Raw genomic sequence first — 13,761 nt, 5'->3', positions numbered from 1 at the left:
TGGAACTGTCTCTCACCAGATGTAGTAATGTATCAATGTTCTGACTGACGAACCCAACCAAAGCAAGCATGGCTGAGATGATCCAATCTCTTAATGCAAAACTTTATTGAGTACATCATTTTGGCAAAGATGAGGGCACCCAGACTGTGGTGACCCATTCGAAGGGATGGTCGGAGAAAACCAAACAGCCAGCAGCACGGGAGAAGGCTGTGGCAGCCACGGGACTTAGTCAATTGGAACGTTGACAGTAATGACCATTATCTTAAAGATAATGACTGTTATCTTGTTTTAAAGAGGAATGTGATGAAAGAGGAATGTGGTGAATGTGACCAAATTTAAAAATGACAAAGGAGTCCTGGGTTTCTGCAGCCTGTCCAGCTACCTCCAGAAGACTGTGAAGAGCCTGTAGTACAGTGGACTAAAGCACTGTTATTAACATCTGCTGCTTGCAATTACTGCAAGTTCAAATCTCACCAGGCTCAAGGTTGACTCAGCCTTCCATCCTTTCAAAGGTAGGTGAAATGAGGACCCAGATTGTGGGGGCAATAAACTGACTTTGTATAAATATACAAAAGTATGAAAGCTATTGCTTAACGCATTGTAAGCCGCCCTGAGTCTCCGGAGAAGGGCGGCATATAAATTAAAGCAAAAAAAAAAAAGAGGAGAAGATGTCCAGGAGAAGATTTCCAGGATGGAATGTAAAGGAGAACAGATGGCCCTGGCAAAAAAGGCCCTGGCTGCAGGACAGGTGGATTTCGGCACCCAGACAGTGGTGACCCATTCGAAGGGATAGCCAGAGAAAACTGAACAGCCAGTGGCATGAGAAAAGGCTGTGGCATCTGGGGACTTCGTCAGTTGGAACATTGTCAGTAATGTCCATGATTGTTTTAAAGACAAATGTGATGGATTCGTGGAGGATAAGGGAGATCAGTGGCTGCTCTTTCTTAAGATTATACCTGACATCCCAGAAATGTTCCCCTCTAATCTAGTTGCTGGGTTATACTAGTGAGAGATGCTATTGTACTCCTGTCCTACTCTGTACCTCCCAAATGTCATTTACCTGGCCACATTGAGAGACACAGTTGTGGATCAGGCAGGTCTTTGTTGCAATTTTAATTAAATCTGACCATTATAGAAATACATGTTCTTATCTCCAAGCATACTGAAATTACTGGGACCAATTGTGATCTTATTTTACATGTAAAAGTTGTTTATAACCTTGGTTGCATTATGGCATATATTGTTTTCCAAGCTATTTTCACTTTTGTAAAGTGTTTTTGTTTTACCTATGCATCCATTTTAATAGGACTTTTTTTTAGTTGGAAATTGCATTGCAAATGCAGAAAGAGATACAGATTAATAAATAATTGTGACCTGATCCACATATAGATGTGAAGAGCATGAAACGGGAAGGATACAAACAAACACGTTTTCTCATTATCCCAAAGCATTGGTGTCTGCAATCTTCCCTATCTTCCAGTGTTTAATGTTATTATAGTATAAACTATCTCCAGTCCTAAAAATGCAGTGTTCTTTATAGTTCAGTAGCATTTCTGGCCATAAAGCCCAATGTAGGATGTTGCATACTGAAAATGCATCTCTTAAAAAAAGTAATAACAAAGCGTTGACAGTAGAGGAGGGAAAGAGGATCGAAGGAAGTAGAATTTTTATTGGTTTTATTTAAAAAAATGTGTTGGCAATGTGGTGACCTATGAAACACCACAAGCAGCAGAAAACATCCATCCAGTGACAGCCTGAGGTAGCATGAGCGGCTCTTAGTGGGTCTGTTTTCATTATTACAGCATTTTTAGGGCTGCATGCTGCAATTTTCACTTGCAGTGAGGTATTAAATTGAAATTACCCCAGATGTAATTGTCACACAGAATAATTCAGGACATGCTGAATTTAATGATTTCCAAGCTGTGGTTTTTATTATTCAAGAGAGGAACACACGTGTCGATAGCTTCATCTGCAGTCTGCCTTTTCAAATAACAGGTTGTTTAATGAAGGGGGCTGCTTGGAAGAAGCATCAAGAGCATTTTTGTCTCATCTTTTTTAAACAGTCAACTTATCGATCAAGAGAATTCAATGATATCTAGCACCAAATGCTTTTTAGATGTGAGTCACTTGTTTCAAAGGATTTATTCTCCTTATAAGCCTTAGATTATAAATGATGACCTGTTAAACAAGTCTTACATTCTCATTAATTCCCTGGGTACCCTATGGTACTCTTAACCATGTTAATTGAAATCAAGTTAGGGAATCAATGTCAGTGCCAGTAAGGCTTCTCTACAAAAAGACGTTATGCAGGTCATGATGGATGCAAATCTCTGATAAATTAGGAAAGCCATTAAGAAAGATAAAATTATCTTCTATTACCTAAGATAAAATAGAAACAAATGACATCTAGTGAATTCAAGGTTTAATTCATGCATTTTTTTCTCTCTTGCCCAGGTAGTATAGTGTGTGTGTGTATGTGTGTATGTACACACACACACACACAAATATATATATATATATATATATATATATATATATATATATATATATATATATATATATATATATATATGTCTTTGGTTATTCGGGTCTTCTCCCACGTAAAATTGGAAGTGTCTTGGCGATAGATTTTCGCGGGTGTACATATGCAAAAAATTAAAATCTTGGGTGTTTTCCCGTGTCAAACTAAAATGTAGAGATTATAGATGCCAGACATACTCCATATATGATAAAATAATTCATTCAAATTCCTGGAAAGAGAAGATTGTTATCACCTAATAATGTCTGATTGGCTACACAGAACATTCAGTAGTTTTGGAGTCTTCCTGTATGACTGCTTCATTACATCTCAAAAGGAGGTTATATATGATCTGTTGAAAAGATACATTCCCATAGCATGTGTACAATCACTCATATAAAATGATCCATGTATCAAAAATGGTCTAAATATATTTTTCAGAGATGCTCTTGCATAGATGAACCATCCTGAGTCTGCTTACAGCATGAATGAAATCTTTGTAGAAATTCAGTTTTCATTGTCTTGCATTCCTGCAAGAAAAGTGAAATAACACAGGTCAACATTTAGCGAGTTGACTTCAAAAATGATTATTTAGTTACTTAATTCATTACTTGCATCCTCTGATAATCAGGCACTCATTTAACTGATTTAATATTTAACTCATTTAAAAACAACATCAGTGGAATTAACATTTTAGAACTTAAAATAGTCTGCGCCACTGATATTCTGAAATGATAGAAGTCTTTTTTGCTTCTCTGAAAGCAAATGAGAAGAAAATGACAACCTCCATAAAATTCCTTAAGAGGGAATTGTGATGATGCTACAAAAAAAGACCGGTCTTAAATATTTTGGCTTCTCCAGGATTGGAGTCCTTGATATGATTTGGAAGAGTGCCATGGACTGGATGTCATCATGACATCAACCATACCCATCTCACCTGATACTTTTCTATCAAAAAATTGTGATAGGATTCAAGTGGTGATGAAGTGGAGCATGATTTGTTTTTCTACAAATGCTTATGTACCCTATAAACCTTCACAGAAAATAGATAGCATGGGGAGCTGCACAGCAGTACTTAATTTATAAAGAGGTTCACTAAGCTGAAATAAAACTAATAGAAGGAATATTCTATGGTGGGATGGGTTAGAGCAGCCAGCAGATAGCTTTCTAGTAGTTTAGTGCTTTCTAATTGGTTATTTCTTTATTGTATCTATTGGTCCCCCCCCCATTAATTGTTTTGCAACAGCATCCACCATATGTTCTAAATTTTACTGCCTTACAGCTCATCTCAGGGGTGGTTTCTAATTTTTTTTACTACGGTTCAGTGGGCGTGGCTTATTTTGTGGGCGTGGCTTGATGGTCATGTGACAATTCTTTAGGATTTAGCAGAGGTACTGATCTACCTTTTAACTGCTTGCAGAGCTGTACGGTCTACCCATTTGTTCTTGGAGCACTCCGGTCTACCCATTTGTTTTTGGAGGCACCGGTCTACTCATTTGTTTTTGGAAGCACCAGTCTACCCATTTGTTTTTCGAGCGCTCTGGTCTACCACCACACTGCCTTTTAACACTGATCAGCTGTAGGGTGGCCCTTTGAAGCCCCGCGGCAAGAGTTTAAACAATTTTTTTCCTTCTAGCTGATCAGCTGGGACTCGGGAGGCAGCGAATAGATTGGGGGCGGGGCCAAATAAAAGGTAAGAATAACGTGGGGGGCGGGCAGGAGGACCCAGCTCCCAAACAAAGAGAATTGGTTCAGTGACATCATATCTTCACGGCTACCAGCTTGGCCGAACCAGGCCGAACCGGGAGGAACCCACCACTGGCTCAGCTTAAGCAATGGGACATGTAACAGAGTTTATATTACATGAAAGAAAGTAGTTTAAAAAAACCTGGACCCCAAACTGTATTTGGAAACAAACTGAAAGCCAGTGGTATTAATTTAAGAGTGAAATGTAATCTACTAAACACAATATTTGCAGGTCTAGCCATAGACTCTAAATACATTTCAGTGGCAGTGCTATGTGAAGCATATTTCAATAATACAAGCAAGAGAATATTAAAGTCCCAATCAGAAGGGACTTTATAGTATATTGGATGATGAGTGAAAAATAAGAACTTCTACAAAAGTTTTCTATATCCTCACCCCCATTGACATGCTTCATCTTCACTTCCAAGATTGAGAAAGGTTGATCTATGATGATTGAAACCAGAGGTATTAAATCACCTATTCTGCTCAAATCCTGACTACTTTAGCTGGCATGGAGCTAGGAAGCTTGAATCCCATAGAAAGCTGCTTTTGCAATATGAAAGTCAGTAAATAAAAATTCTGGTTTCTTTTTTTTCTATGAATATTGCAATACCCTGGGAAGATTTATCAAACATGTTAGCTAAATTTTAAAGCTCTTCTCATCGTATTTTGTTACCCCTGTGTATACTCCTATGTCTACTATTACGCAGCTAGTCTCTGCATTATTGTGTGTGTATTACCAATCAAAGCTGAAAATCAAGTTGAAAATCACCTTTGAGAATTCTGCTTTTATTCCTCTAGTTTTTCAAATTTTGAAACCATACATACAACCTAAATCAACTACAAGAGTAAATTCTGTGTAATTCCTTCTGCCCAGCTGGAGTCAATATTGACAAAACAGGCTGGCTCAATTAGAAAGAATATTAGAATTGGATGCTTCAAAAGCCTTCCAATTTCAGAGAAAACATCTGGAATTACATGCACAGGCCCACAAATGATGATCATAAACTGTGTACAATGCAAAATAAGTGAGTGAAGCCAATACATATAATATTTAGAATTCAGCTCTATTATTAAAAACTGAACCTTTCAATCTATGCCAGATTGGGTCTATGTAGTCCCCAGGTACATTTCATATATTACCACTGTGTGAGTCATGCTAACTAGGAGATGTATAACAATTTGAAATGGTAGCTTGCCATCTAGCCCTGATTGGTTAGATCATTGATTATGCTGCTGCCAGTTCCTACCTAGGAGACCCACTGAACTAAAAGGAATCCCATTAGAAGGTTCATTCCTGCCTGTTTATGGGGGCATTTTAGGTAGACAGGGAATGTTGTTATGCAAGCTGCCCTCGCTTTCTCTTAAGAGGTTTTCTCTCAAGGTTTCTATGAATTTCTCCCTGCCACTCTATCCACAGCTGCTGCTATCTCTCTTTGACATTTGTATCAGCCTTTTACTTTATCATATGAAATATCTTTTTAGGAGGCGGTGGCGGAGGAGCCTAGAAAATACTCATGCCACAGTAAAAGATGGAAGAAATAAATGTACAGAGATAGGAACAATGATTTTAAGTAAATATTAATTTATTAAGCAATAATTGCACTTGCTAGCCTTGGCTTTGCATGTTCCCCATAAAGAGGCTTGAGGATAACAGTTGGGATGCCAAATATATCCCCAGATGTGGACAGAAATAGAATTTCCAAGACATAAACTAAGGTAGCAAGTTTATTTAGACCTAAATGTAGGCAAATTTATGGGCAATAGGGACTAGTCTATCTTTCTGAAATACAATGTGAAAATTCAGAATTTATGGGCACAAAAAAAAACCAGTGATAGCAGTTAACACAAAGACTGTTTTAAAAGTTATATCAGGCAGCTCTGTCAGTGGCTAATAATACTAGGAATACAAAAGTGGAATATCTGTTGTCAGAGACAGTATGTCATCTGTCTGATGGGAATGAATTAGAAATAATAGCTTTTGCTATCATGGCACGTTTGAGCATTTTGTGAACTGCATTTTGCTGGCTATTCTGGGAGACTGATTTCTAGGCTGAATTAATATACAGTTTGATGCAGGAGGAGTCTTAGGGATATTTGGCTTGAGAAATATATAAAACAGTATTTGGTTTCAAGGCAGTTAGAAATAGAGTTAAATCTATACAAACAGGGCAAAATTAACTAAAATATGAATTAGCAATAAAGTGAGTCTTAATATAATAACAGGGATACCTGTTTCACTTCAATAGGGATACCTATTTCAATTGATAAATTGAGTACCTTCAATTCTGGAGGTATTTCTTTAAAAGAAACATTCAAATTCAAATGTCAGTATTCATTCAAGCTTGATATACTGACTTAAGACATAATATTAAACTATGGATTGTTTTATTAAATAATAGTCTCCCCCCCCCCACTTGTTATCTCTTTTTGTTGACTTATCCCATAGCTTTTCCTTATTTTCTAAAGTGTTGCTTTGGTGTCTCTAAGAGGCTCTATGAGCACATCTCTCCCTCTCAGGCTGTAACAGTGTCTGGGAAGGACCTAGGAAATGGTCAGATAAGAGGCAGCATACCTCAGAGCTGCATAGTGGATAGAGCAAGAAGCTCAGAAGGGACTCTCCTCAATTTACATCTGATCACTTAGCAGCTGTTCAAAATTATGATGGGAAGATACTTAGGACTAAAATTCAGAGTTCCCATAGTCACATGATCACATTTTTGGGCATTCAGCAACCAGCCTGTATTTACAGCAATTTGCAGTATCCAATTTGTGATTTATAATACATATATATATATTTTGGAAACGGGCATTTACTTCCAGTTTCAGCCAACAATGGCCATTGCGGACAATGGATTTGCTTAACGACTACAGATTTGTTTAATGACCATGGTGATTTGCTTGAGGACCACCACAAAATAGTGTTATAATATTGGGTTGGTCATGTAATTACCGACTTAGCAGCCACAAGGTCTGACCATAATTCTGGGCTCAATTACAGTCGTAACTCAAGGACTGCCTTGCAAGGAGATGGCAGGAGATTTGTACTTTCAGGCTTGCAAGATTTTGTTAATATAGCTTTACAATAAAATAGAATTAGTTTGTCTGGCTGAGTTTCCTGTCCTTTGGTAAAGCTGACACATGCAAATCCGCACTCAAAAATGACTTTTTTTCTTTTTGGTAACTTCTATCTCAGCTGTCTCTGCCTAGGCAGTTAGTATCCCCTTAAAATATGTCATTTAAAAAGAAGAGAGGGACAGTATTTCAAGTACATGATTTTTCTTCAGCAGCAGTTCAGTCTTCGATTATTTTGAGATATAAAAGTAGCCACAAAGAAGAATGCATATATATTCAGTATATAAGAACTAATCTTGAGTTTTGTTGACCTTGCCCTCTGCAGAAATCCCCTGAAATGATTTCAAGTTGTTGCAGTAGGTTTTGTCTCAAAGTTGGTGAAGAAAAATATTAAACCTGTCTCTGCTAAACAGACAGATTATGTAATCATGAATATTGACCAGGACTGTGATCTTCCCTTTCTAGGGTTGAAAGAGACTGAATCCAATGCTGCTTACTTCCATGAATTCCAAGGATAACAATTCTGAGGATTTCACAGAGATTTCCATATTTTTTAACTACTCAATATTTGGTGGCTACTGAAATATTCAAGCTGGTTGCTAAAATTTAGCCTCTGGTTTAATAGTGTGTAAACTACACATAATCTACAGCGGTTTAATATGCTTCTTCTAAGCTTCCCTGCAATCTTCCGTAGTATTATTTCTGACTAGACCACATTTAAAAAGTCTTCTGATATATCTTGGAGATAAAACTACCGGTGGTTCATTTTCTTTCCTTTTTTTCTTTCTCTAGTTATGTTACATGAAGCCTACATCTTTGTCTCTCAGACAGGAGAAAGTGAAGGCAGACACAGCCAGTTCTAACTATTCATGGCATCTGATTTGGGGAACATTGGTGCAAAAGAAAAGCGCTGAAAAAGCATGTCAAAAGAAAAAAGGATGAATACTCTTTTTAAAAAGGGAACCAATTAGTATTTAAAACTGTAAAGTGGAATCATTTTGAAATTTAAAAACTCATGAATTTCTTTTTATCTTTTGAAGGGGACATTACAGAGCTAAGCATATTATTATGAGAAGAAGGCAGGAAAATCCAGTTTGTACATTTAGAAAATCATGATGTCTTATTCTTCATCCTGCTAACTGGGAGGAATAAATAAATAAATTTCACTATAAGGTTTTCTTGTCAGAGGGTTATTGAAAAGAAACACATCAAAGCCTATTGAACAGAATAGAAATGACAGAAGATTGTGAGTCAATTGTCTTGCTCGATCTGGTCCAGAGTGACCTGATAGTTCTGTGGAAAGGGGCACAAGTTATGAATTTAAGTGCGCGAGACCGTAAATGCAGCAGTATCTGTTAATTTCTTACATATTCATTGTATTCCTCAGAATATATAATTCTATGCAAATCTGGCTTTTTAAAAGTTACTTTTTTCTATTTTACTTATAATTATAAAATATAAAGATTAGAAGGGACCAGTATTGTCCTTTGCAGTAATCTGCTATACAGCATTCCTGACAGATGGCTATCCATCTGCTTAAACACCTCAAGTCAAAAGAGTTTACTGCCTCCCAAAGATATCCAAACAGATCTGATTATTAAAAAATTATCCAGTTGTCCAACCAAAATCTGTATCTTTGTAAATCAAGCTCATTGTTTCTTATTGTACAGAAGATAATTCTGCTCATGCCAGCTGAAGGAAATGCTAAATTCCAAAGTCTAATCTGCCTCAGCAACAAAGCATAGTAGTTAGATGTGTCTACCAGAAGTTAGAGATAGGAGAGGCAGGGTGAGGAATGATTCTTTTGGTGCCATGGCTCTTCTGCCACCAGGTTGGATAACAATTAGAACCAAACTAACAGCAAAGGAGCCATTCTCCCCTGCTTTTCCTCCCCTGCTGCTTCTGCTGCAGACACCACTTAGAGCAGGAGTCTCCAACCTTGGCAACTTTAAGACTTGTGGACTTCAACGCCAAGAGTTGAAGTCCACAAAGTGTACTTTAGAGGCAAAGTAGAAGCTGAAAGTAGGGGGAGAGAAAGACAGTAACTAGGTCTTTCTGTACCAGTAGTCACTGCACCAAAAGACAAGTTGTTCCTATAGAGTGAACTTGACTTCCTTTCCCACTAGGAAGGAGAGTCAAATGGAAGGGACATTCAGTTGGGAAAGTTGTCCATGAGTGACAGCAGAAGAGACTAAAGGCAGCTTCATCTTAATGGCTTCTTATGGCTCCATAGCAAAGGTATCCATGTAGAGATGCCAGCAGAACTATCAGTGCTGTGATGAAGTGCTGCCCACATGCCAGCAGCTTGACAGGAGAATCTGGTTGCTTTGCTAAACTTACCTTGGACTGATTTACCCCTGTTTCCTGCTCAACATAGCTTGTCTTGGCAGAATTGAAAAACAAAACAAAACAAAACACTGTATTTGCAGTGGAGCAAAAAATTGCAGGGAGAGACTTTCTTCCCAGTGAGCTGGGAGTAGTTTAAGGACAACATTAAATATTCATGTCCATAACAAAGAGTTAATAGGGTGTTTTTTGTGTTCAGCTGAACAGGATATATGGATGAACCCTGAATCACAAGCTATGGTTATTAATAGTGAAGTAGTATCAATAAGGCTACCTAAGATGTGCTTTTTTAAAAAAAATAAATGCAAGATGATTTAAAGACCTATTTTGGAATATTTTTTCCCCTGAATTTATAGCAGCTCAGATATCCCTATTAATACAGAAGTAGCAAACTAGATGCTTTAGAATCATATAAGATAGATTGTTATAATCAATAATAAAATAATTTTTCAAGAACTTGAAATAATGTTTGTCTGACTAGCTTGTTTAAAAAGAGGAACAAAAGAAATATAGCAAAATTGTATGATGAGCTCATGGCATTTTTTAAAAAGAAAACCCTCACATGGTGGTTGTTGTGGGAGAAATATCTGGAGGAAAAAGTATTAAGTATGTTGATCATCTTGAATCATAATAAAGGGAGGATTTTAAAAATCTGAAAAACAATGGATGGAATGGATGGGCAGACAGAGAAAGCAGAATCCAATAGCCTTGTTGGATACATCCACAGATCCAGCTAGAACAGGGCTGTCAAATTTGTGGGCCATGGGCCAGATGTGTCATGCGCTGGCCATGCCCACTCCCAGTTTAGTGAAGGGGAAAAAAGTTGCGATACATCACGTGATGACGCCATGACGACGTGAATTTGACAGCCCTGATCTAGAACATTGATCCAGTCAGTACATTGGATAAACTCAGAGATATGCCTGTTCCTACCCTGTTGCTTCCCAACAATTGGTAGTTAAGATATGCTACCTGTGATTCAGGAATTGGTATACCTGCATCAAGGCTAGAAGCCACTAGAAGCCACTGATAGCTGAATATTCCAGGCTTATTTCTGATTTCCTTTAATGTCTCTCCAAATTTGTGGCCATCATTATGGCCTACATATCCTGCATCTAATGGCAGAATATTTATAGTTTATGTCTTGCATTAAAAAAATAAATAAATTTGTTTCTAAATATCCTCACACTTAGGATGACACAGGATTCTGACACTATTTATTTTATTTTATTTTATTTATTTGATTTGTATACCGCCCTACTCCCGAAGGACTCAGGGCGGTGAACAGCCAACAATAAAATACATAAATATAAATACAAAATTTAAAAACCCGATAAAATCAAATTAAACTTTTTGGCCCAGACAAATTAAAATACCCCAATAATTTAAAAACAGATTAAAATTTACATATTTTAAAAAGGGAAGAGATCAGGCCAAGCCCGCTTGATGGAATAAAAAGGTCTTCACAGCACGGCGGAAGGAGCGCAGATCCGGGATCCTCCGTATCTCCGGGGGGAGCTCATTCCAGATGGTAGGTGCCCCCACAGAGAAGGCTCTCCCCCTAGGGGCTGCCAGTCGACACTGTTTGGCTGACGGCACCCGGAGGAGTCCCTCTCTATGAGAGCGTACTGGCCGGTGGGAGGCTATTGGTGGTAGTAGGCGGTCCCGTAAATAACCAGGCCCTAAGCCATGGAGCGCTTTAAAGGTGGTAACCAAAACCTTGAAGCGCACTATGAGAGATGAAAAAACTTATCTGTCCTCATTTTCATTATGCGCATGATTTTGCATTATGCCATTGTGTCTCTGCTTTTATAGCTGTACTCTAAGCTAAAATGTTGAAGTACAGTAGATTTTGTGTGTGGAAGAGATGTTCCAGTCTTTGAATCATTTTAGTGGCCCTTTTCTCTTACAAAACTCATTATCCATTCTTCTGAATAGGCTATACACTTAGAATCAGAGAGATGCTATATTAGACTAACCGTGCTTCAGTTTGAATGGTTAACTTGAGGAAGTGGTGATAGGAAATTGCTGTCTAGAGAGAAGTCAATCTATCTCTCATGCCATTTAACTTCTACATCAGGAATAGGCAAGGACTGCACTTAAAAATTTGGAGGATGCTGAGTGCCACAGTATGAATACAATTACATGCTGCATGTTCATTTTGGAGCTTTGTTTCAGGGAGTTAGGATTTTTCCTTTTTAAAGAATTGTGATACAGCCATTTTCAGGTTTAGCAAATATGTATCAGAGGGTACTTCAAGGGCTACAAAGAAGGGGACTTGGGACTTGCAGAGTGCCCATCTCTGTTCCATATGAAATTGCTGGGATATCATCCCCAGACATAAATAGAAGTGACATGTGGATGATGTTCCTATGACCTCTGTGTGCCTTTTATCTAATCTATCTGAGTCACTCTGTATTCTGCCTAATGCTCAGACACTATAATAGATTGTGGGCCAATGAAATGAATCTAAATCTAGGTGTGATGAAAATGTTTGTCTGGCTTTATGGTGTTTAATTTGATCAGGAGGGTTTTATGTTCAGGTTGCCAGTTTGAATCTGTTTTGGATCCATTGCCACACAAAGGTCCATATTTTTATCAAATTAGATCTGATTGAGGTCTGTCTTAATGATATTTTCACCATTTTCTCACCCAAGAAACAACAACAGCAACTCAGGTCTGAAGTCTCAAAATAATTTTATTATCACCTCAGGTTTTTTCAAAATATAATATAGCAACATTATTGTCAGTTCTGTGTTCAACTACACTATTTCATGATGCTTAATATTTTCTGTTAAGAAAGGAACTTACTGAATAATACTTTCTTAAATTTTTCATAGATTAAAAATACTTTTTAATTTTTTCATTCAGGTGCACTACATTACACTATCGTACAGATCTGCCACCAACCAGCATCATTATCACCTTCCATAATGAAGCTCGGTCTACATTGTTGAGGACGATAAGAAGGTAAGATTTATTCATCTAGCACTAAAGGGGAGAGGTGAATAGTATCCAAGATACCAACTATTTTATAAATGTTACCATTAAAAAATAATTGAAATTATCTTTAATAAAAAAGGCCAAATCAGCTCTTATGGACATAAAGGTACCACCAAATAAGCATGCGCACATAGCCATGAGGCTGTACACTTAAGGAGTAAACAGATGTAGAAAAGGAGCAAGACATTTTAAGGAATTAATCATAAGAGGTTAGAAAAAGAAAACAAAATATAGCTAAAACCAGCTTAACTAGAATGAATGAATTTCATTCATTAATCATCTCTTCAATTTTCTATCCTAGCAAACCATTCATAGTTTCTACCACATCTGTACATTACTTCATTCACAACCTTTTATTCTTTAAGTTTTTTATTTCAACGTGCTTGTTTGGAATTGGTTGTTCACTTCTGTACTTCAGCCACATTATTTCAGTACTTGTTTATTCTTAACCCTGTCACTTCTTGTTTTATTTCTTAAGTACTCCATTCCCATTGCATTCAAGTTGCTTTTGATTATGTAGCCTGAAACTCACTTCTATATATAATGAAGTGTAGGAAAGCCACAACTATTTTGCTTCTCTGACAAACATTCATTCCTCTCAGTGGGCTTCATACTACCCTCTCTCCTTCCACCAACATTTGCCCATCTTAAAATTCCTCCATCCCTTTTCTCATCTTTCATGAACATTCTACATAGATACACAGATCAATCTGTGTGCTCTAATTTTTCATCATTTATGTATAACTTGCAATCATTCACTCCATCTTGTCTGTCAAACACAAGTATTTTGGACTTTGACACATTAATTTTCAAATGCTCTTCATTGCATCATGCAATCAAATATTCACTGCAAATCAATCAGGTTCTCAACCAACAGCAGAGCATTATCTGCATACAAAAATGCATATCTATTCATGTCCCAACTAACCTATCTCTAGCTTCATCACAAACATTACTTATACATTTATTCCTTATTTCAAGCCTGCCATGTGCTTCCTGTAAATCAGTAAATCTACAATCATTTTTCTTCCTCGTATTTATATATTTTTCAATGATAAAAAAGCAAAAATCTC

At 37.3% G+C, this 13,761-nt stretch overlaps 1 protein-coding gene across 1 annotated transcript in view; it reads left to right on the top strand.

The window, feature by feature from the left end:
* The window catches only part of GALNT14 (polypeptide N-acetylgalactosaminyltransferase 14), a 329,955-nt gene that overhangs the window by 203,934 nt on the left and 112,260 nt on the right, over window positions 1–13,761 (top strand). The window contains exon 3 of the mRNA XM_034427962.2: window positions 12,557–12,655. Coding sequence (XP_034283853.2) covers window positions 12,557–12,655 — 99 coding nt within the window. The remainder of the gene's footprint in view (window positions 1–12,556; window positions 12,656–13,761) is intronic.

Source organism: Pantherophis guttatus, chromosome 1 (genome assembly GCF_059756535.1).
Source record: "Pantherophis guttatus breed Tessera chromosome 1, ASM5975653v1, whole genome shotgun sequence".
Taxonomy (NCBI): Eukaryota; Metazoa; Chordata; class Lepidosauria; order Squamata; family Colubridae; genus Pantherophis; species Pantherophis guttatus.
This window is presented reverse-complemented; position numbering and strand designations above follow the sequence as displayed.